The sequence below is a fragment of the Drosophila melanogaster genome, chromosome 3R (assembly GCF_000001215.4).
Source record: "Drosophila melanogaster chromosome 3R".
Lineage (NCBI taxonomy): Eukaryota > Metazoa > Arthropoda > Insecta > Diptera > Drosophilidae > Drosophila > Drosophila melanogaster.
Window position 1 is genome coordinate 21409017 of NT_033777.3, and position 25419 is coordinate 21434435.

A 25419-nucleotide genomic window follows, 5' to 3' on the forward strand; every position below is an offset into this window, starting at 1 on the left:
ATTAGCGTGAGATAGCCCAACTTCGATATATCGGATTATATAATTGCCACAGCTTGTCTATTAAAGCGGTAGAGTCTCAATTGCAACGAGCATTTCAAAAATAGCGAAACATGGACCGGCAACAAGTTACACTGCTGAATATCCTTATATCCCTAACATTGCAAATAATAAGCCCTTCATTTGCATTAAATCACTTTTTTATTCCTGAAAGGGAAGAGCTGTTTAGTGAGTGCCTCGACAAGCCAGGATTTTCTTACGTGAATGAGTTGGCTGATCTTTCCCGATTTAACCGTAAAAAAGATGCAGATGGGGCCATGAATATATCTGGAAACATAACCATGTTATGGGACGTCGAACCTTCAAATCGCGTCGCGGTGAGCATCATATATCCTTATAATATCCTTATTGGCTGTGGTTGATGGAAACCACATTTCAGGTTGAAGTAAACATAGAAAAATTTGAAGGAGGTACTTGGAATCCAACATTATTCAAAGGAGGTGATAAGGATTTCTGCAAGAACTTCTATGATAAGAACACCATTTATTATCCTTTCTCGACAAAACACGTAATCAACAAGCAGCAAGTTAAGGACAAATGCATTACAACTCCGGGAGTAGGGATACTCTAAAAACAAAAAATTCGAGATTTTAATTGTTTTCTTTCGGTTATTTAGACAGTTTTAGTCCTGGAACCATTTATCCTGAAGATATTAATCAATTTCGCAGTGCCTCTAAGCCCAGGAATTCACAAGGCTGTCATTATATTTTCTGCATTCGACAAATCTGGTGTTAAGCGTCCACGGGACACTTGCATTGAAATTGTTGGCGAAATAGTGAATATCTGATTATTAATTATTTGTTTTACTATTATTACAACGAGATATATTAAAACATTTTATTCAGCATAATAAAGCTAAAATTGTTTAGTTGTTACATGTACTTATTATGGAACTCATGATGATTCGTTTTAAGAATATTTATTAGGTTCGATTATTAACTCTCTTAGTTACAGTGAACCAGATATTACATTAAAAATTAGAAACGGAATAATTTAATTTTATTGATTTCTAGAAAGGGCAAATGGAATAAACTCGTAATTGAAATCAACTTATCCGTAAAAACTTCACATTGAAAAAATATACCGGTAAATATGTTAAAATTAAGATTAGCACATGAATTATTATTTATTATGCACATCTTTAAAAATTGTATTTTCTAGGCAGAATTTCATACATAGGAGTTGAAGTGTAATACTTGAATCAATTTAACCAAAAGAGCTTCGCCATTTTTTCTCAAACTAAGCGGGTTTATTTTTTGGCAAAATATATGCATTTAAAAGCGTTATTTTCAATAGTTTACAAATTAGGCTAATCAGCGTTTTGCCTGTGGGGAATGGGCAAATACGATGCCGGTGGCTGCTGATATAGCAACTTGCCATCGGAATAGCGCATCAGGGTCATGAGCTTTAGCATGCGCAGCTCCTCTTTGTCCTTATCCTTCTCCTTCTCCCGACACCTATCCTTATCCATATCCCTATCCGATCCTATGCTCTGCATGTGTGCGTAGTGCTGGTGTTGCTGGTGGTAATGTGGGTGGTTGTGGTGCGAGCGATTGGGATCTGCTGACTGGTCGGGTCTTTAAAATAGTCAAGTCATTAACGTTCTTTAAAAAGCTTTGGTTCGCTGACATTTTCTCGCACTGCACGTCCTTCTTCAGCTCCTCCATGTCACGCTTAAGTTTGGCCCTTCGGTTTTGGAACCAAGTGATGACCTGTTATAAGGAAAAATTATTAGTTGTTCTTTACTGGTTCACAAAGGGGAGAATACGTTTTAAAATCTAGAATATATAATTTACGTTTATACATTTAATAAGTATAGGCAATCGATAAACAATTTTAATAATAAATTAATTAATATTTTAAAAAGGAACACTTCTATCCACTGTACGCCATTTGAAATATTTTATTGAAATTCACCCCTAAAAGATGAGAGTCCACCCCTCGGATTTTGAATCGTATTTTCTCCCTTGACCAGCACCTACAGACATTCCCATACTCACCTGTGCGTTGGAGAGGCCCAAGCCGCCGGCGATTTCGTCGCGATCCGCTGGCGATAGGTATTTTTGGTAGAGGAAGCGCTTCTCCAGCTCGAAGATCTGCTGGTTGGTGAATGCGGTGCGGGACTTGCGTTTCTTCTTGGGATTGGAACGCGTGGCAAATATGTTCAACGTGGCGGGATCTGCAATGCAAAAGATCAACTTTAAAATCAACTATATCGGCAGCGGAAAGGTGTGATTGCATCGTAAATTATTCAGATATCGGTCACTTTTATATGCTTCACACGGATGATCGTAAAACGGTGAGGGTTTATGGGACTTTTGGCTTTAGGCTTTTGCAGCCAGGTCAGATCTTTGTCCGGAGATCATTGTGAGGATGCTTTAATGGTCGTATTTACGGCCGATCTTTACGCACTCACCGGCACTTTCAATTCAATCACTGAAATGCTTGTGTGGTTAAAGCAATTCCAAACACACAATTCGATGGAATTCATAATAGACAATCCGACATCCACAAATCGGTGGTCATAAAGACAGCTCTAGCTTCTTCTATATACATATGTATGTACACCCATACCATCGCATTTTATTGGCCACGCCGCGTTGAATGATTTCCCCTGTGTTGTTTTCTTAAGCGATTCGATGGGGATTTGATTTGATTTGGATTTTGATTGCCGGTATTTGTTTTTGGCATGTTTAAAGGTAATACGGCGGCTGATTGATGTTTTTACCGTCCGTTTTGTTTTTTTCGAAAGTATTTCTCGGCGGAAACGGCTTTCAACCCAGTTGAACCCAATGGATGCCAGCCAGCCAGCCCAACCCCATTAGGAATTGTTTATTTATCGCGAGCAATTCAATTTCTGCGCCTTTCGGTCGAGTGTTTATTAATGCCCGATATTTATATCGCCGCGGAATGATCGCCGCGAATGAGTGTGAGTGCTCAGCCAAAGTATCAACGGAAATGGCTGTTGCCTTGTTCGTTTATGGGGTTGAATTTGGGGGATCTACAAGGACCCAGGAAGTTCGAAGATGGGCGAAGATGGCAGCTGCGCAGTGGAAACCCTGTCGGGCAATACTGTTGTTGCTAAACATGTCCGACAAATAACAATTAAGACACCCGAATGTGGTCCTTGAAATGTGCAAGAATGTCGGGGTTGATTTATTCCCTATTCCCTTTTTCCCCGGTGTCCTTGCGGTTTAAGTCGAAATTCGGGTCCAAAGCCATTTTGACACTATCCTGATGTGTTTATTGTGAGGTTAGATAATCTACTGTTTGGGGAACGCCCTGTGCCACCACCAGTAATCGAGGGTTGAAAGGATCCTTGGCGGTAGGAAGCACACATAAACGTGTTTTCCATTAACATGAGCAGGAACATGAAGAGTTAATTAAAGGTAAATGGTAGGAATGCCCTCAGGACACTTAAAATGTGCGTGAGTAAAAATGCCCTTCGTTGGGTTTTTGCTAATGCGTTAAATAACTTTGTAAAATGTAAGCTAAACGAGTAGGTTCTTGTACTTTGTAACTAATTAAATGCTTTACTTGGAAAGCATCTTTCCTACGAATTAATTTGTGAGGGCAAACACATTTGTTTGTTAACAAAATCGTTGCCGGTAAGGCAAGTACTAACTAAACACTTGTTTGCTAAAAACAAGATAAGCGAGATAAGTTTGCTTAAAATTGGATGTATAAAAAATACTTTATTAAAGATGGGAGGCGGATAGTCTGGACACCGTTTGGCATTTTCTTAAACCTGACCGTTAGAGGCATAAACCGAATTCCATTCATTAGCCAGCTCAATTTTGTTCATTAGCCAGTTTAATGTTGCCCACTTGCCATAAATACCACGTCCTAGCCACGCCTCTAATTAAAGGCCGTGGCTAGCTTGCTGTTGGCCAAAAACTGGTCGGGGATCGCGATGGTGGGTGTGTTTTCGGCCATTTGCTGAACTTTATTAATTAAGAAACTGCACTTCGGGGGGCTGGACCAAAGCGGAGCCTGGTTAATGGCTTAACCCACATGGAGAGCGTGTGTCAGTTGCTGCACTTACAGCCACAATGACGGAGCTAAAGTGCACAGGTATTTGCCGAAAGAATTACGACCTGGTCGGTCACCTGGTCAACACCTACACCTCGGAGTCGTGGCCAACAAACAATGTCATCAGCATAACTAATCATTGTGGCAGGCGGCGGAGAGTCACCGGTGACACCTAACCACCGGGCGACATCCAGCACAATGGGTACAAGGAGCTGCTCCTGTTGTCTGGAAAGTACGCATAACTTATGCCTTCTGGCAGCGTTGCTAATTGAGACACAAACAAAACGACGCATTGTCCTTGTGCCAGTGGTGGGTTGGGTCTGCTTCTAATGCGGGAAAGTGTACACTACGCAAAAGTCAAGTTGGGTTGCAAATCTCTAAAGATTAACGCGTTCATAAACCGGAAGCATATGCCTGTTAAACATTTTACAACAAATCTGAATTTCCTATTTGGAAAGAATTATAATTTTTATAACTTTACAAAAGGCGAAAGTATTTCTAAAGGACACATTCTCTATGGTATTTTGAACGATTTAATTTAATACGGGCAATTATATAGAAATGGTACAAAAATATACATAACTATTTTAGGTCTAGGCAATTAATAGTATTAAAAAAACGAATGCTCAAACTAGTATGATTATTATTGTATTTATATAAGAAACTACACTGGAACGCAAATAAGTATAACTCGATGGGAGAACCTACTGTTTATTTGGATATAAGAGCCACTAGAGTGCCTTTAGGAGGCCACTTTTAGTGTAGATAGTAATGTAAACTTGCTAGTGCGACGATTTTTCGCCGAGTGCACGGCCACAACGCGATTTGAGATGGCGTGCCTTATCAACGGCCAATCTGGAATCCATTCCTGGTGCGCATGGCTAATGGTGTGACTGGTAATTAGGCAAATTAGCTGGACTCTGCTACTGGGAGGCACATAAATTAACAGCAATTAATTAAACGCTCGCTGGTTAATGCCGGATCACGACCAGCTCTTCCGCTCCTTCGCATCGATCGAGATTGTTTTGGAAAATGAGCTGCGGCTGTAACCAGAGTGCGGCCCAAAGTGCCGGAGCAATTATGTTGATTAAGTCCGAACGATTCAATTAAAGCCAGCTCCAAATCAATCAGTCGAGATCAGCCAGCGGCCGAAAATGTGGCAGTGGTAATGGTAATCTCCGGGGATACACGCATAAAGCGAACATCTTAATAAAAGGCAGTGGAGATCACAGCGTCGAGATACTCTGGTGCTACCAAGATGCGTATCGCATCGCTCGGATAAGGCTAATGCTAATGCTAATGCCCAGGGAACGGGAACACTCGAATTGTTTGCCACAAGGTGCCTGCTGTTCACACGCTCTTCAAATGTTTCGGATCGCAGCGGACCCTTTGAAAGGCGAGTAGGTAGGTAGGCAGGCAGGCAAGAAGGCTGGTTTGGTAGCTGGATTTGGCCGGAGGAAAGCAGGCCAAAAGCATGACATGTGGAATGTGAAATCGGGCTGCCAGCGGAAGACTCAATTAGGAGCTTGGGCTTTTCGGGTTTTCGGATTTATGACCGCAAGGAATTTCACATTCCCAGGGCTCTGGGATGCCTAAATACCTGCCAATAGCTTTATAAGATCGCCGCCACCACAGCGTTATGACAAACTCCAAACTCCAAGCCGGCAAAGGACAAAGGCGACCTTCGGATGCAAAAGAGTTTGGCTAAAAGCGCTAATTATGGCCAGAAGAGAAGGAGAAGCAGCAGCAGCAGCAGCGGCAGACCACAAATTGCGTTGTCCAGAAGCTCGAAAGCGTAATCAAAAACTAATTTTAATCCTGTTTGGGGCTTGGGTCTTGGGGTTTGGGGCTCTGAGGAGCACAATATGAAAACGAAGTTGCGGAGAGCCGCTTTGTGATCCGATCGGATCAGAGATCTTTTTATCGGTAGGTCCCGGTTAATTTATTCTAAATGGCTTTTTGAAATCTCCGAAACAACACAAGAAGTTTACTTATGACGTTGCCGGCGTCTCTCCCTCTCCCCGAATATGAAAATAAGAGTAACCCACTTTGGGTTCTGGAATCTCGGGATCTGGTATATGGTATATGGTATCTGGAATCCGAGATCCCAGCGATGATTCAGATCGGATCAAAGTCGATGGCGGGCCCTGCATATTTTTCTCACTTTGGCGTGTCTGCGTGTTGTTAGCAATGAAATTGATGAGTTCGAGCAGGTTATAAAACCCGATACCTTTTGGCTACCTTTGTTGCTGGCTCTTTTATTATTGTTATTTCTGTTTCTGTTGTTTTTGTTGCTGTTGCTGGACCTACGAAAGGCCGAAACACAATAACACAAATTAATATAAGAAGATGAGACAAATTTAGCCGCCGACAAAGTGAGCTGGCCACGGAGATTCCCATTCCCATTATCATTACGAATCGAAGTGAAGCGCGGGGTGCGTCTCCATAACGAGAAAGTTATAAATTTTGGTATTTTCTTCTCCACATTTTCGAGCTGGCGACTTTTCGACTGGTGGGGTCTTCCTTCCAACTGGAACACTGTCATCGTTGGTCCCTTGTTTACACGCTCGTAATGCGCCCATAACTTTTTGTATTTTGTTGTCATTTGTACCGCCCCGGAGATCTGGCAACAGGCTCGAGTTTATAACCAAGTGCTCTTTTCAACCCAAAATGGACGTTGTTAAGGAGGAGCTGATGTATAATAGATACATATCTTATATTCTAATATCTCACAATGGTACTAACAAGCAAAATCCTTTTTAAGACTGCATTAAATAATTATAGTTTGCGGTGTAGAAAACTAAAAATTGATTCTTTAAAACATTATTGTAATAATCAAATGGAAGGTTGGCTATTAAAACGGACATAAACCCAAGATCACTTAGTATATATATATCAGGATAGAACAATTTTATGTTAATGGGTCTCTGCGTGACGCCTTTAGGCTATTGAAATTACTGATTAGCTGTTGGCATAAAGGACTTTCTCTGGTTCTTTTTTTGCCCCTTCTCTTTAATTGAAATTTTCTTACGTTGCGGCAGAGCGTAAAGTATTCATGTTCATGTTGGCCCGCAGCTATTTTGATTGCGATATTACATCTTGTAAACATTAATATGGCCAATAATTTCTGAGTGCCCCGGCAATTTGGCGATTGGAAGAACATGTCAACGGTACCTGGGGGCAGCAATCGGATGTTTTCGATGGCTAATTTCTTCATACACATGTTCATGCACCGAACGATCGGATAGTGGGGCACTTTCTTTTCGACGTCCCGCGGCTCGTTCTCCAATATATGTAAACATATAAGGGTAAACCCACAAATCGTTTGCAGGCGATGTTCACTCACTCTACACTGCCGCAAAATTGAGCTGGTGCCGAAACATATGATCAAAATCGATCGAGCTTATGGATACGGAGAATTTTATTGAGGACTCTTAGCATGAAGCAGAAGATGTATATATAAGTGGATATGTCCAAGTTTTTAATTACTAAAGATCACTTGAAGCTGTAACCTTTCATTGACTTGCGACTTTCACTTGTAAATGCCAGTGAACTCGTTGGACCACCCCCGGCATTACATTTGATTGATTTTAATGGCTGGCAAATCAATTGCGTTTCCGACGCAGCGAAACAAAGCGCCGAAAACGTGGTCATCCTTAATTCAATAATGTATATGTAGGGCCAGACGAGAAGAGTCCCGGCCACACACCGATACTCCTCCGCGGGACACCCGTCCATCCATCCATCCAATCATCCATCCGACCACCCGACCATACCAATCCCAATTCCGATCCCGAACCCCATCCTTGGCATCCGCCACATGATTCACGATCGGACCGTTGCGCATGCGCTACGCAAAGCTTCGGATGGACAACGGGAGGGAGGGGACAACGCGTCGGCTCCGAGACAAAGTGTCGGCTCCCTTTGATCAACACGTATAAAATACTATGGCCCCGCCCTCTAAAAGGCAGATTAAACGAGATGGCGCTCGGGCAGTGGGCAAACGTATACTTAAACTTAACGTAACGTAAAGAGCAATGAAGTCAGTCAGTGTAAGACTCGGCCGAACACGAAGCTGCAGACTGGGAGCTCGGATCGGTGGGACGGGACGGGGCGGAGGAGCAGATGGAGGGGCTTGGAGCCAGTCTCTGGATCCCAGGCGATGTCTGCAAGAACCATGTTTCGACGCCTCCCGAGGCGCAGTGGTAGTGGAAGTTGCAGCGACAGTGGGTCAAAATCATAAAGACGTCGATAAAAACCAGTACCTGCAGTAGACGGCGTTAAAAGGTATATTCTATTTATAATTTAAGAGCATGGTGAATAGTAGAGATTTAGGAGTTAATTAAGAACACATTGGCAAGCACTTTTAAAAATTCTTAATGCTGTATTTATTATATTTAAATGCCATGAATGTAAATCTTAATGAACATAAAGACAATAAATATATGCATAATATTTTTGAAAGTAACTTTTAGTACGCCCCAGAAAATGTTACGAATTCACGTATCCCCAAATTCGTAGATAATTTTTCCTATGACGACTGTTAGTTCGCCAGAGAAGAATTGAAAATAGAAACACACGAATATTGGTATATTGGCTCGTCATTCCATTCAAGATGTAACGATGTTTAAAATGTGAAAAAATTCGTTGCAGTCACATAATTTTTAAAGCCCAAATAAAGTTTGTTCGCCTACTTTGTTCAACTATAAAACTTTTGTTTAAGGTAGTAAAAATCACCATTTGTTGTAAGAGCTATTGGAAATACACACTTTGCAACTGTTAATAGTCCGCCGATATAGTAATGAGTCGAGTTCCCATGATGGCAGCTTTATGGCCAACCATAGCGCAATTTATACCACTGTGTGAGCATCGCTTGTTCGTTGCGAGACAATAAAACTTACGTAGCATTGCAATTTGGGCGCTGAGCGGGTTCATGCTTGTATTTTCCCCCTTCTGGCCCAGATTCACTACCCCTTTCGGTGGTGGAAGGGTCCATCCACTGCATCATTTTTATGTTTGCATGCTCTTTAAGCCCTCCCGATCTGGGGCGGCGGTATTTGGCGGCTGATGTTAAGTGAAAATCTGGGCTTGCAATCGCTAACATCAGCTAACAATGGTCATCATCATTAAAAGGCGATCAAAGGGCAGACAGCGGCTCTCGGAATGGATAGGCTGGGATGGGATGGGATCCTGTGCCCTGATTGAGTGACCTTCCCCAGCTCCGACTCCTGGACCAGCCTCCTCGCACACACGACTCCAATGTGGGCCAGCCCATCGCGCGGAATGGACTTGCTGGCTTAATGTCTTTATAAGTAGCATGTCTATGGAGACGATGGACAAGAGGGGCGAGAAGGGTGAGAAATATGCGCTGTAATCAAAACCGTTTAAAAAACTACACACTAATTGAGTTAGAAGTTCGTTGGGGGCTTTGAACTGGCCGCCGGATCAAAGGCGCCGCCGCTCTATTGGTGGCACAACAAAGAGCGTTGACAACGGCATGTAAAGCCAACAATGCCCCAAGCAGCCACTAGATGAATGGATCCCTGCTGATGATGATCACCATGGCCATAACCATCGCGATCGCCGAGCCGCTAAACTTGCCCCACAGACATTGTACGATAGTTTTGACAACTCAGCGAAACCAAAGCGGCGACGAACAAGAGGAAAACACATCGAGTGCTTATTAATGAGCGCTCGCCAACAAAAACCACAGGTTGGGAATCAATTTTAAATTTGATTAAATGCGAATGCCTTACGGCGGGGATTTAGCTGCACTCAGAGAAATGAGCTAACGAACTTAGTTCTCGGAAATCAGAAATAAATGAAGTCATTTATGGGACAAATAGAAGAAACCTTAATTTTAAATCAATTTCAAAAAATATGTAATTTAATTAAATATTAATAATTAAATAAATTAACAGTATTGTCAAAATTTTAAAGTATATTTGGAAAATGTATACGCTCTTAACAAAATATAATTACAAAATGTAACTTACATAAAATGTGCGAATTAGTTATAATATATATGATTTATTTACTCGTTACCTAATTTACTCGACTATCACCTTGTATAATGGTACCTAAATTACTGAGGATTACCAGCGCAGTTTCGTTGATATTATGACAAGCTGTCATAAATTACAAATTAATGTACTGATGCGCAGCCAGTGAAAAAGAGATAGACAGAGAGAGTTAGGAGTCGGAACCAGAATCTCCGAATGACTTCCTCAACTTGGAATCAACTTCGCAGCGACCAGGACCAGGGGCAATCTAACTCTCTGCAGGTAGCTGGGGTTTCTGTGGTCAGGGTCGTGCGATCCATCGGATGCGATGCGATCGAATCCGATCGAATCTGATCGGATCTGATCGGATAGGATGGTGTGGATCTCGATCGCAATGCGCATCGATTGTTCGTGGTTCAGGGTTCTGGGTTCTGGGCGGGGGTTTGGGATTCTTCAGGTGCCGGCATTGCCACCGCCATTGACTGGCCTACCTTACACCTCGCAGAAGCGAAGATCAAAGGCTGCCGTGCCGACTTAATAACATAAATTAATCTTCTCATTGTTGGGCCCAGAGAGAGAAAGAGAGGTAGAGAGATAGAGAGAGATAGCAAGTCCAGTTAGAGCAGGACGGAAACGGAGAGCCTGTGCACATGCGTGCCAAAAATGATACAGTAACAACACGCTATGCTAATCCGTCGTTGTTGGTTGCCTAACCAGCCTCTGTTAACGCACAAAGCCAAAACGGCATTTAATTTGGTTTTAGCCCGGTATTTGGCTCCGATTCGATTTCATTCATTATTTCGTGGCGAGCAATGAATTTGTAGCTCCTAAGCGGAGATCAAAGCGAACGGGCCGACGGCAAACAGGAGATGGACTGGTTGTGCACTTGGGAAAAAAGTTATTATTTTTAACTTTAATACTTTGGGACCTTGTCATCATGGGTTAGTGCTATATGATTGGGCTCCTTCCAAAAATAAATTGAGAATTATAAGCAGTTTGGTGAATAAAAAAATAAATAAAATATATATATTCGAGAATATTACTACCCGATTTATTACTATGACTTCTCTCAGACTTTACGATTAAATTGATTATTTGCTGTTCAAGATCGAAGTTTAGATTTTTCTCAGTGCAGAGCTGGCAAATGTGCTGGCGAGGGTTTTGATCGAACGGCTATGACGACGAAAAGCAACCAACGAGTCAGTATTAGGTATTTGAAATGACTTGCCAGGCATGAGTGGAAATTGAAACGAGCGCGGCATATTAGCTAATCAACGCCCATTAGTCGTAAGGTATTGGAATTTATGATAAATTTCCGTTAGTACCCATGCGACTGGAGCCCAGATTGCGGCACGAGTGGCAGAACTCGCAACTCAGGAACAAGTTAATTTGCCGCGGTCTAGGAGTCTTTACCTATCTAAAACACGGTACCTGATTTGCTTGATCTTCGATCCCGCCGATCCCGAAAGCCGTGTGATAAAGCAGGCATCTTTATAACACTGCGATCGCCCAGCAGGACGACTAGCAAGTGCATCCTCTCATCGCAGTGCATGTGCGCCTGCGCGCTAATAACACATAATTTTGCTGTAAAACAACAAACCGCTGCGCATCGTTATCATTATCGTTATCATTATGGTGAGTTTTTATGTGCGCCTGCATGTTGACTGCCCGTTTTCGAAAAGGCGTTGGCCCGCTTGCCGTTTTCAGTCCGCAGTCCGCAGTTGGCAGTTGGCACTTGGCAGTTGGCAGTTTTCAGCTTGTAGTCGCCGGTTTGGGGCGACAACGACAATATCGCATAATTTATGTTTATCGATATAGCCGGCCAGATAAGCGGCTTTAAGCAAGAGCAGTGGGCCGCGCTCGTAGGTTTTGTTTTTAGTGAGTGCCATAAAATGAAAGTTCACTGCCGATGGCCGTTCGTTGCGAGAAGTTGGAAAAATGCCACTTGGCTACCAGCTGAGAGGCAGAAAAAGACATTTGACTCAAATAGAGTTGGCATAAAAAGATAATCTTATTTAAATTTATTAAATTCAATAGGTATCGCAACACAAAACTCTCAGATAATACTTGACGTTTCCTTCAATTTTACTTATGATTGTTGCAACATAAGCATGTATTAAATTGTAAAGTTTTAAGTTTCAAATCAACAAAAAGTACACCGATAACTTACATTGGTCTCTATTCATAAATCTAATTAGCACCATATTTTTTTTATAATAACCTCTAAATGAAGTCGTCAAGATAAAGACATATTACCAGGCTCCATATCTATTTGATTCGAAATAGCCAAGTCTTGCGGACCGATAACCGTTTCTGCGTTCTCTATTGACTGGTCTTCAGAACGGGTTACGTTTACGGCCGATCCGATGCGATCCGAGCTATTAGCCATAACAAGCGACCATTTGCATGGCGCTTTTGATGTGCGTTCGTGTTGCGAGGGCCGTAAAAAGTGTTTTGCATGTTGCACCGAAAACACAAAAAACTAGTTACGGTTATGTGTATAATTACGGCGACAGCATGTTGGCATGACAAATAAACTGCGAGCGAGACCATAAATTAAAGTATCAGAATGCGTGAGGGGAGGGCGGGGCAGTGGGCGGATGGGCGGTTGGTCGGGCAGCGGGTGTGGCAGGGGGAGTGGCACACGCAAGGCGTCAAGAACGGGATTGGAAGTGGAAATGTGCAGGACGACGAGGTCGGCGGTGGAAAAGCGGAGGCTTAACGGCAATGGCCACCTGACGACAAGTCTGAGCCAATTGTTAAGCCGTTGATATATGCCTGGTTTAGATATAAGCATAAGTATGTATGTAAGTATGTAGGCCTGATTCTGCGAGTGCGTGTTTTTTTGTAGTAGACTCGGCACTCCGGCTGCGGTGGGCGTGGCACACACTTAGCCTTCGTAATTGCAAGGCTCGCCGGATGACAAGCCAAATAAATTAACATTAAATATTGTGCAAATCCACTTTTTGTACACATCATTGTGTGCACTGAAAGAAAATGATGTTTTTATAGAAAATCGAAAGTGTACTCATTCAATTTTAAAGTACAAGATTCATATTTAGCTTGTAATTTCGTTACTACGGACAAGTTCTTTTGTGATTACTTGAAAGTAAGATACAATATGCAAGATATGGTTACGATGTAAAATCATATACCCAGCATTTTCTTTAATACAATTGCGTGTGCATATAATCACTTAGAATGTTATTTATCTTATGCATAGGATATCTGGGAAAACTATTGCACATTAAAAGCATTATAAAATCCCCCAGGGGATAGGGTAACTCCCGCTGTTGCGTATACTACTGTCCCATTTATGGTTGCCGCTTTAACGGCACTGCAAACAATGCGCAGATTTATTTAATTGCAGGTGACGCACATGCACGCACACATCAGCACTCTTATAATACAAATTTACGCACAAAAATGCAAAAAAAGCCACGTCGCTCTTGGAATTTATTTAATTAAATCTACGCCCCGTTGGCAGCCACTTGGCTCTCAGCCCCTCCGATCGCCCAAATGCACATAAATTCAGCACTTTATGCATTTGCTCAGCGGCTGCCGCAGGCGAAGTTGCAGTTGCAGTCGCCCAGGCTGCCATTACGTATACGCAGCGTATTGCTGGAAACATGCCCCATGACAATTTCGTTGGCGTTTACAAATGTGCGTGATGCCCAAGGCGAAACACAGCGGTCAGCGTTAGTTGAACTGTCATAAAAAGGCAGATCATTTGGTAACTGAGTATAGAATGTGAATACTCGTGGCTATAGTTTCAGCCCAAATTCAAATGCAAGGGATAGGAAAAAGTTATAAAGGTACTTCAAAAATTACTTATAAAACTCTTCTTAATTTATAAGGATATATTAAGCTATAATCTGAAACAATAGTAGTTAATTTTAATCACTTAAATAGTTTTAAATTTTGGTTTTAACTAACTTGGTACTACAAAGAGATCAATTGTAGTGGAAATCGTATATATTCATAGAAATAAGTACTTACAAATGAGTCAATTGAAATTCTTAAAGAAATTCTTAAAGAAAGATTCTGTCAATTGATTGAAATATGGACTTCGACTTGTTTATCCACACAGAACTTTACCTTCTGTGTATCATCCTAAGATATTATAGGGTATTCCAGAAATGTTTACTGCATTCTCGTGTTCAAAAGTCCCACGCTCTCTTGAAAAAGGAGAATTTATGAAAAATTCGTGTTATTTCCTACGTATTTCACATCTGAGCTCGCACAAGCCGATTCGATACACTGGAACATATGTCTGGTGCTTTTGTGTCTGCCAAAAGCGTTACGTGGGCCGTCTATTTTTGGCCAAACTTAACGAGAGCAATTGATATCTGGCTGCTGATATTGGTAGCGAAATCGATAATAAGAGTGGGTCTTTTAGGAAGATCTTTCTAAGACTATGCTTTTTCATGTTTTTGTCGTGGTAGGTGGAAGTTCTGAAGATGAGTCGGCCGAACTGCTAGCTCCTTTGTTGGCCAGCAGCTGCTCTTAGCCTTGTGCCTCCGCAGTCTTAAGTGGCAGCAACAACAGCCACATCCACAACCACTGAGTGGCCAAACAAAGGCACATAGTTAAGCATAATTTAATAGATACGCCGCTCGGGCTCTGCAATCTCTTTATGGTTGACACTATTGTCTAGGCCAAGTTTGTATGTGGGGCCGTCATAAAGTGATGAATGCATTATTATTATTGTTATTGTGGCTGCCGTCGTATGGCACAGTGTATAGTATAGTATAGTGTATAGTGTACATTGTGTATTGCTGGCTGGGCCTTTGTTGAAAAGCGTTAATTGAGTGTTGCGAATGTGCAACGGCAATTGAAATTGTTTATGACTTGCAGTTGCTGCCAGCCTTAGCTCATGCTCAATGATGTGTAATGCAACTGTGCCTGCTAATGGACCCGCCTGTCCTACACTATCCACTTGGCCAATCGGCTAATCGGCTAATCAGCGGCTGTATCTGAGCAATATCCTGCGCACCAAAGGATACCGCCGACGGCAGCTCTCTCCTACTTGACAAAACACTCGGGCCTTCCATTTGGGGAGCGGTGATTATGCTTTATTAAGATGCAATTTTCATTACCGCAATCGGGACCTGGGAATCCGTAATCGGGAATCCGAGCCACTACCCACTTGAACTCAACTGGCTGGCTGCCGGAGGGAACACTTGACGGCGACGACGAAGATCGGCTATAGAAAATTTCGTTTCTTTCTTACATTTAGTGGTTTTTAATTGCCATAATTAGCGAGAACTGGGAGCTGCAAGGAGATTCAAGTGCATTCTGAAGTGACGTCTGCCGGGTGGATGGTTGCCCATGATGGCCGACGTAGACGACACAAGACGGAAGCAATTGATTCCGAGTCTGGGCCATAAAGATACGCCATAAATTAACACCAAAGCGATTAATGAAAAGTGGCGATCCGCATCGGGAGCACATGTTTTGTGTCCGACGTCGACCCAGTCAGGATATTGGCACATTAAAATCAATTAACTGGCCCGACACTCTGATGGACGCAGTTCTCGGTTTCTGGTCACCCAACTCGAAAAGTGGAACTGTAACTGGTACAGATCTTCGGTTGGCATCTTAATGAGTCCGATTTGTTCGATCGCCAGTTGATTATTTCGTGGATGCCGTGTCATAAACTTAACGGCCATTTAAATGCTGACTTGTAATTTGTAAAGGTGTTGGCCTGGCGCGATCTGTCGGCCAAGCATTTAGCATTAAGATTTGCATTGTAAATGTTTTTACACTGATAGAATAATTCATTGTGGGACTATAATTAAAGGCGATTACAAGGTATTGGTAAATATATATAATATGTGTTAACCACATACTTTAGATGCTTATTTGTAGTGAATTATTAAGAATTAGTTTAACAGTGTGATTGAAAATTACACCAATGTGTAAGTTGAAGGATATATTTGTACGTAAGTTCTTGCTTTATTGTATAATTAAACCAATCAAAAACATGTTATATTCGCTTTGTATTTATTGTATGTATTTATTTTCTAAGGCCGCAAAGTGAGTTTAGCCAAAAAAAGTTAATTACAAAATACATTTTAATCACTCTCAATAGCAGTTCACTTAGTGACGAAGTGGAAAATCATTTCTCGCCATATAAGTGGTTTATTATAACTCTGATCTTCATGTTGATGTTCATCACGTACATTTATTTTAATGAATTTACAGTGTTTTTTTTCTGTGTAATAATCCCCACGACTCGAGAGCTTTGACGTGGAAATCAGCACCATTTTAGGTTAACACTGCTTATGTTTTTAGAAAACAGAAAACAGCCCCATTTGATTAGTTCTGCTCGCTCGTTCCGCTGTTATGACAAACGAAACTTAGCATTTAAATGCATTCGAACTTGACTGGCTGGCTGGTGGCAGGCAGTCAATTAATTAATCGAAAAACTGCCGAAATTCCAAAGCTGTCAGCCCGTAGACATGTCCCTGAAATGATAAACTCCAAGCCCAGAAATCCGTCGCGTCGGCCGATCCCCAGTCATTTTGCCACTTGAGCAATAAGCCAGTGAGCAACCCTTGTGCGCCTCCTTGCCTTTATTTTATGTTTTTTTTTTTGTCCGTCGACTGTCTCTTTTACATTCGTTAGTTGCCCATTGGCCCCTGGCATTTATGTTTAACACTTTAATTGTGATTACAAGCTGCAATCAAACGGCTACGAAAATAAACTAAAGGTCGGTTTGGCTTGGTTCGGCTCTTCGACTGAGTGACTAACTGACTTGCACTCGAGCCACCGGCGGTGGTTGCCCCTTTCCCAGCTCCCCGCTCTCTTAACGTGGCTTATGCATGTTTAAGCAGCAACTGCAACACCTTTTGGCAACAACAGCGCGTCATGTCGCTGGCTTTATTAAATTACTTGTCAAAAGTGCACACACGAGCCTGAGTTAAGTTAAAGCCCGAACGGGGAATGGATAGAGGGGAGGTGGAAGGGGGCGTTGCAATGTCGGCAGACATGAAACAGCCCCAAACAACCAGGCGAGTATTTACACGCAGAAAAACCAGATCAGTACGCATGGAATTTAAAATATTTAACAGGGCTAATGCTAATATTCATACTAATTTTAATAAAATATATATGCATATTATATGCATGTGTATGTGTTTTTATTTTATTTATGAACTTATGTATTGAATATCTGGTTACAAAGTAATTTTAAATTCCATTAACTGGAATTAGTGGCTGCAATACAAATGTATATACATTTTGCACTTAATAGATACTAGAGTTTACACACTATTTTTCCTCTGCACTTAACTCTTCTGCATATGGCCAAAACATGAAACACAACGCCTTTCGTTGGCATAACGAGACGTGTCATAATATTCCGCACTGCAAAACGAAATACAAGCGAAATCGAAAAGAAAAGCCATGGATAAGAAAATCAATTAAGGCAAACATTTTGTTTTCATTTCGATTTCCCCGCAGCTGTGCAAGGGGATTAATTAATCTTGTCAGCGATTGCAAGTCATTTGCCATGGAAACAGCGGCAAACATCTCGCATAGTCAAATTAATTTACTTCACACTTTAATAAACGATTACACAAATACCCACCAGCACATGGGGCTGCTGTTGTGCCGATGAAGGTGTTAAATGCTTTGTTGACATTGCCCACAGTAGCAGCCCATATAGATATAGAACTATATATATACCGATCTGAGGAAGCAATTCGGGGGAAGAAAACATTTTCCACAGCTTCCTTCGATTTTACCGTGAAGTTTGTCGTTCTCGGCCTGTTTTATTGCGGTGATTGTTGGTGGTTGTTGTTTGGTTCTCAGTCGTGTTGCGTGTAAATAGCAACATCCACATCCACAATAACACCAACTTGTGCTTGTTTTTCCAAATCACTGAGTTTTCCATTCATTCCCGCATTCGTTATGCCCTTCGTCCCTTTGGATTTGGGCGAAGTCTCGAATATGTTCCAGCGAAGGGCTGAATGCCTCTTTGATGTACTGACTGTGCGGGGGAAGGCGTGAAAATGACTTAATGTACTGATTAGGGAAAGTCAATCGTCGGGAAGGAAATGATTTCGTGCATCCGACTGTAGTGGGAGGTTGAGAAATTGAAGAAATCACAGGTGATGATTAACAGATTGAATGGGACTAATACATGCTCAGCGGAACTAATGGGAGACGTAACAATAAATGTGAATAAAAATGTGACACTTTAAACTTCTTGCCATGTGTTTTGACCACTTCCCTCTGATATCATAATATATTTTAAATCCATTTAACCACCTTATCAAGATCAGCTAGATCTCCTGCACTTCATGTTATTATCGAAATACATTAAGAATCCGCCACGCTGCAGAATTTAAGCGTTCTTTGAAGATCCTATGACGGAGCGGTCTGATTATGATGAACCCTAACGAATCCTGTTGTTTTACAATGTATCAAACGATAGTCGGGGCTCGTCAAAAGTGAAGTAGATGACTGCACCTGTCGGCGCAGCGAATGGTCGAAGCCCGAAGGAGGGCAACACCTTGCTGGCTGGAAAACTGGAAGCCTGGAGTTCCTGGGGAGGAAGTGGAGGTCCACCCCGAGCATCTGCAACTATGTTTCTTCGCATTAATGTCGCCTGATCCGTAGCCGTGAATAATTTCCCCATCCGCTCGGTTGATTCCTCCCCTCTGACCAACCAACGATCATCGCTCGTTTGTTCGGCATCGCTGCTAATGATTTGAATGCTTTAATTTATGCTGGCTTTTCCACATTTATCATCAAAGGCCTGGGTATATAAATATGATTTGTATCCATGCATTTTCACGATTATTACAGAAACTCCCGCGTTCCTACTGTTGGCTTGGAAAATGCTCCTAATCTGATTAAAACCCATATCATAGGAGAGAAAGTATTCATTTCATTTACCTAGTTTGGTTTAAGCATCTAATTTATTATTTGTCCAATTATATAAAATATTTTCCATAGTTTGAATAACTTTTTTTTTTGCAGTGAACTCAGAGATCCGCATAATGGCCAGCGCTAGGATGGAAAACTGGTTTTGCCCGACCAGGCGCCAATTGACCCACATAATGTGCAGCTGGAAAAGCCGCGAGGAAATGCGTTTTCCCCTCCGAGCCTTTTAGCCACCTCGCCATCCGGCTGCAGTAGTTCGCTGGGCTGTCCGTGAACGCATCAATCTCGCGCTCCGCGTTTCCTGGCCAAGACCCTGTTGGCCAAGACTGCTGGCCAAATGCAGAGTGCGCTATACTCCGTGGGGCCGCGGGGTCAGCGAGGAGTGTTGCTCCGGGGCACGGGGCCAGGCAGAAAATGCGTTTTTAAATGGTTTTTATGCGTGGCGCGGGCTTTTGATGTTCGACACATGCCGAAAATTCACAGCTCGGGCGGTCCCAGCTCTTCACTGCGGCCAGTGATTAATGTTTAGCAAAAACGCGAATGCGAATGCGAATCGCAGTGGGAACGAGAATGCGAATGCGTTTTTAAGAACTTTGACAAGGTCCTGACTTGAATGCCGCATTCCAGCCCCTTTTCTGGGTTCATTTGGTACACCGAAAAAGAAAGCTACTAAAATTGAATGAATGTTGTGAATATTTTTGGTAGATATAAACTTATTACGAAGCGAATTGTTTCAGTTGTTTCCATTGTTATGTTTGAACATAAGTTTCTTAAGAGATGTACAAATACATTGATTGTTAACAGCGAACCGTGTTTAAATCTGAACCATCCTGATTTCTCTTCGTGTAGCCAACCCTCTTAGCATTTGGCAACAGTTGGCCTCGGCCTCCCATATGGCCCTGCTCTGATAGAGTTATTACCAAATGTACTGCTCCTTGGCCAACTCTCGTTCGCACCTCTATCGCTCGGCTGCCACTGCCTTTGCCACTTCCTCATCCACTTCCACTCCAATTCAGTTTCATTCTCAGTCAGAGTTCGAGGACTGATCTCCCGGCTGGCTAATTCTCTCATTTGCTGTCTCTTGTGCAACTGTCGATGCTTGATTTTCGCTTGTCTTTATGATCGGCCTGCCGTCTTTGATCTTGACGCCGATGGACAGTGGAGGATGAAATGAACTGGACGGGACTGAACTGAGCTGAACTGGACCCCTTTCCGCCCGATCGGATCGCGGGTAATGGGCAGAGAAGAAAAATGCAACTTGAGCTCAATTAGTGCTCATCAAAAGCGTGCAGGCAACACCTTCAGTGCGTCGCTTTCGCACACCTCTGCAGCCGTCGTGTATCTGTGTACCTGGGTATCTGGGCATCTGGGTATCTGGGTATCTAAGTATCTGAGCGTCTCAGATACTGATGCGAGTATATGCTGGCCAGGCGTCACTTGCTCTGACTTTGGCTCTAACCGAACCGAGCGAGTCATGCAATTTGCTCGAGGGGTGCCCCATGATGACGGACCACCCGAGTGGTACCGCTTGAAATGGTATAGCCCTATATGGGTAGAGGTGTCCATCCCGGAGGGTCGAGGGCCAGTGAAAGCAAATCAGGCAGTTAACCAATTTTGAGGGGCCACCACGTAAGTTCGGCTAGTTTTCTGTAGTTTTCGCTGGCTCATATTAATGCAAATGCTTTATGGTTAGCCGGCACGCAAACTCATATTTCTCTGCCACTTTTACAACTGGCGAATTATAATTTTTAATAAAATATTTGAAGCGCAACCGTTAATTAGAGAATTTATGCCGAACGCCGGCTTGTCAACTTGTTTCGGCTGCTCGGAGGCTTTTTGCAATATCTCATGCATATTTTATGCGACGTTAGAACAGTTTGCGCCCGCAGTCATTTTTCTCGATTTTATTGAGGCAAACGAGTCTCGCCTTCTAGCATTCAATAAGCACATATGCGAATCACATTTTTTTTTATAGTATTAGTATTTGCCGCGCTCGGTGTTTTAATGTCATTAACGAATTTTGTTGAAACGCTGTGCAGCTATTAATCATTTGAAATGAATTTTATTTTTACACTTTAGCGGAATTTCTTTTTGTCTGCTTGATTTATGTGTAGTCTGAACTGGGAGCTTGTTGACTTTTGCCAAAGGTTTTCGCCTATTGAATGGGATTCTTGGGAAACATTTAAATTGAATGAAATTGCAAGTGCAATTGATCAATTTGCGCATTGATCGTCGGAATGTGCAGTAGATTTGTGCCTAGCTGGCAAGGAACTCAAATGAAACCTTGGTATTTTAAACAATTTGTGCTCTCCAGCACAATAAACTAACAGAGAGATTGTTGTTATCCAAATATCTGTGTGCTAAATTGTTTTTGGATTTTGATGCACGCAGCACTAATATTTTTTTATCAGCAACTAGATTTTTAATACCCGGCGATCTGGAGGCAAATATATTTGAACAGCAATTACGGGGCAAGTGGCCACTAATGCGAAAGATGGAAATCTATCTGGCACAGCAGATATACATATACGTATTATCATTGTAGGGGGCGTTTTAAGCCAAGGCATGCCATTCTGAATGTCACGTTGTTCGGAAAGTAGAATCTCGAAAAGCCATTACCCCACCTATTAGTTGCGATGGCATATGGGACATGGGAGCACCATTTGTGGATGTGGACCGGTTATGGATCGTTTGATTTGACGTGACTGAAAATTGCCCTCTAACAGCTCTGACTGGGATCCATTTGCATGGTAGTTAGCACACAGGCCGGCCCACTCTCCGTGCGAATTTCCAATTATAACTATAATTTATGCTCAATCCGCCACTTATTTACATTTTCGACTTTGCTCCCATTCGAAATTAAGTATACGTCTAGTTGAACTAATTAGCTCCGACTCTTTGGGCAGCCTAACAACTAACACCCGGCCAGCGTTTTACTATTGTTATTTGGATCCGCCCCGCCCCGCGACCTCAGCCCGCATTTTGTAAAATGTTTACACTGCTATCTGTCAAATCAACTGTCAACCCGAAGAGCCATCATCATTGTGGCCGAAGTGTGTGTGTGTGTGTCTAGGGCCTGTCAATGTATCTGGTTGCGGTGCGTTTGTGGTTCATGCTCGGCTGCGTCGCAGTCTTTGGGTCTTCTGGTGTTCTGGTCCTCAACTGCCATGGCCGCCGCCTTTTTGTCAAGTGGGAAAAGTTTTAGTAATTAAATTGTAATTAGGGATGCATCCGCCGCTCTGTGCCGTTTGTGCGTTCAATAACGCGGCTGTCTGTGCCAATTGTCTTGGCGTTTCATCAAGCCCACATTTCAGCGGCAGCCACCGACCGTGCTGATCGCCCCACGACCGGGCTTTCTTTGTGCCCAAGTCGCCATCCGTTTGCCGGTATACCCTGTAAGAGGGTAGTTCCCCCAGTAATTATCCACTTTCCATTTTCAATTGGCGGAACCATAGAAATTCTACATACTAACTGAGAAAATGTAAGGAAACCGTTCTACGATCTAAAAGAAAGAAACCCTTCTGGCAACATTCGACTCTGCTGAAACGTGTTAAAGGGTACCCATTCTTCGGTGACGTAATGTGGCAGGTATCTACGCGTAATTGACAAGACCTAACGACAGGTCCATTGTTCAAATAGCTGCAACTTTTCAGCCATTTTCATTGTAATTATTTTGTATGTGCTGCCTGGGCCTCTTTATGGCTTATCTGCCGGCAATCGTCATGAGCGGTGAGCAGGCCCAAGCCCCAAGTGGGGCTACGATGGCGTTGCAATGGGAGTTGTCGCTGCTCCTAATTACCAGGCGGAAGTGTCTCAGATCTTTCCCTCAACTGGCCGGTTACGGCTTTTGATCAGCCGGGCAAATTGCAGGAGGCAGCCGTAGAAAGGGTTCAGTCCATGGCCAACCTCGCGTCTTCTCTTCCACTTCCACACCGGATGCTGTCTTGGGAAAAAGCAATACAATTTTCGCAAACTGCGGCGCTTAAGTGCAGCTCGGCGATAATCATAATCATCCCGGGCGGCACTCAATGCCAGTAGCAGTTGATCAACCGATCAAATCAGCTGGTGCTGATTAGATGGCTCTGTGGCAACCGAACAACCCAACAGCTCAGCAATCCGGCAATGCGGCAATCTAGAGTGGAGCACGAACCAATTGGCTGATGTACGTGCGGCGCGTAAATTCAATTTCAGTAGCTGATGAACAAAAGCGCAGACCATGGGTTCGCTGATGGATTGCTGGTCAGTGCACTCGGAAAAAATATGACAGCCGCTGTGGGAAGATATTTTAATAGACATTCATGGCCAATATTGTTTTACACCGAAAAATGATGGAAATTGATTTGCAGATATAATAAATAAAGAAATGTTCCGTTCAGGATATTTTTAAATACTCTTAGTTAGTTGTTTGTACAATAATTTGTATCAAGGTGATGTGTTTTCCAAACGAAGATATTATGAGGAATAGTTTTCCCAGTGACTCCCGGCAGTTTCTGTTTTTATTCCGAGTGTGGGATAAATCGGTTTGCGTCTGCGACTTAACGAGAAATCAACGCCGCTAAGCAAATTATGCCGAACGATACGCATGCGCCAAAGCCATCAGACATCAGCCATCAGCTGGAGTCTGAGTTCGAGTTGGAGCAGCAGCTCGCCGCAGCTAGAGCATCATCATATGACCGGGCTGGGGCCTTCGAGTGGATCTGGGTATGGGTATGGGACTGGGACTGGGTCTGGGTCTGGGAAAGGCAATTGCCATCAAAGGCGATGCCGAGCGAGCTGCCAGCCGGCTGGCCTGAAATTGATTTAGCCACCTCGGACGAGCAGGCTGACCTCACTACTGTTTTTACGCCTTAAGCAGAATCTCATCAAGACGTAATGACAACAATTGATCAATCGCTGGCCAGGCTAATGGTTATGATGGGTCTCGTTGGGAAATCAGTTTATATTAAAATGTAATTTGATTGCGGTTGTGCACACAGAGGTGAACGCGGAGTAAGTAATTCTACAGTTTGTGGATATTTTTATGTTGAAGATATTCCAATCATATATAACAAAAAGCTCATATACTCAGGGGTGTTGATAAAACTTGAGAAAAAGCTGATGAAATATCTATTATCTCTGCACTATAATTTTGTTTGTACTTTTTTACATATAGTAAATATGAAGAATATGATTTTTGGTTGTCCACTGGGTTCCGCAGTTTAAAAGCAAAGTCTTCTTCTGTTTGGATTTAGAGGAATATATTTTCTCTTGAAAACTACTCACCCTGCTCTTCGTCAAAGTTTTTGGTGGACAGCTGGAAGAGGGCATCCAAGGGAGTGTCTCCACTTGATTTGCTGGCCCCCTTTGGTTGTTCCTCGGGCGACTTCTTAGGAACCTCCATTCTGTCCTCTTGGGAACGTTTTTCCACTTTTTCCGCCTGGGTGGGACTGCAGCATTCGGTGCTGCCATTGCTGCTGCTTGATCGCTGGGAACGCTCTGAACTGCCGTCCTCGGAGGCAATGATCGCGGGATTCAGGGTCATCTGCCGGAGGAGTTGCGCCTGTGCCTGGAAGTGCTCCTGGAGCTGGCGCTGGTAGTCCCAGGCCAGTCGCTGCTCATAGCTGTGGAGCAAAGCGGGCGATAAAAATGTATGTAGTGCAGCCGGCGGAGGGCAATTCGGCACCAAGGGTATTTGCAATCTTTCGTTGATCAGAGCCAATGGAGCAGGTACTCCTGGTAAAGCATTGGGAATGGCAATTCTCTCCGGCTTCTTCTCCACACGATCCTCTTCATGCCCTCGCCCCAGGATATCGGCAATGGAAAAGCTCTTGACCCTGACGGGTGATGACTTTTGGCGGTCATGTTCCAGGCTAATAGGACTCCTCAAAAGCCGCAATCGTTTCATATTCAACGATCTCAGAGGCGGTGGACTGGGCGAACCCACCGAAACATCAGAGTTAGCGGGACTGGGAGTTCTTTGCGGCATCTCTAGGTGTATTTTCCTTTGGCCACTCAGCACATCCTGGCTGTATCCTTACGGCTTAGCTCCAAACTCTTTTCTACGGGCGATTAAAAACGCGTCGGCAAAACGCGCGGCTGTCACACGAAAAACGTCGGCACAACGTGCAACACAAACACCAACAACGAAAATGGCTCGTGGCCAGAATGCGATGCTAATGCTGCTCGGCTCTCTGTCTCTCTTTCTTGGCCAAGCTCTCTCAACTGCTTTTTGGGGCCTCCAAACTGGTTGGCACCCATGACGTCACGGACTCGCGCAGCTGCGCAGCTTGTCTAATTGGAAACGCCGCCTCGCTCTCGCCAAGGGGGCGTGCCAGCAGAAAAGAGAGAGATGGAGAGAGGGAGAGCTAACCAGAGGACCAATAGCAGTTGGTCGAGGGCCATACAGACCCCCTCACCCGACCAAAAGTCGCTGTCAACGTGCGAACGTCATTAA

General features: G+C 43.2%; 2 protein-coding genes across 4 annotated transcripts; one reads left to right on the plus strand and one right to left on the minus strand.

Annotated features, from left to right (window-relative positions):
* Nucleotides 1-106: 106 nt before the first annotated feature.
* On the plus strand, nucleotides 107-908 carry CheB93b (Chemosensory protein B 93b). Its single transcript, NM_169959.3, has 3 exons — nucleotides 107-374; nucleotides 437-613; nucleotides 674-908. The coding sequence occupies exons 1-3, from the start codon at nucleotides 111-113 to the stop codon at nucleotides 842-844; spliced, it is 612 nt and encodes a 203-aa protein (NP_732641.2). The 5' UTR covers nucleotides 107-110; the 3' UTR covers nucleotides 845-908.
* A 54-nt stretch (nucleotides 909-962) lies between these two features.
* lbl (ladybird late) lies at nucleotides 963-25117 on the minus strand. Of its 3 annotated transcripts, NM_001275876.2 has the most exons (4): nucleotides 24249-25117; nucleotides 2058-2236; nucleotides 1687-1769; nucleotides 963-1634 (listed from the first exon to the last, which is right to left on the minus strand). In NM_001275876.2, the coding sequence occupies exons 1-4, from the start codon at nucleotides 24949-24951 to the stop codon at nucleotides 1367-1369; spliced, it is 1233 nt and encodes a 410-aa protein (NP_001262805.1). In that variant the 5' UTR covers nucleotides 24952-25117; the 3' UTR covers nucleotides 963-1366. The 3 variants fall into 3 exon arrangements, with proteins under 3 accessions (NP_001262805.1, NP_524434.2, NP_001138092.1); NM_079710.4 differs by having other exon boundaries at nucleotides 963-1769; NM_001144620.2 differs by lacking the exons at nucleotides 963-1634; nucleotides 1687-1769; nucleotides 2058-2236 and adding an exon at nucleotides 17199-18087.
* Between the last annotated feature and the right edge of the window lie 302 nt (nucleotides 25118-25419).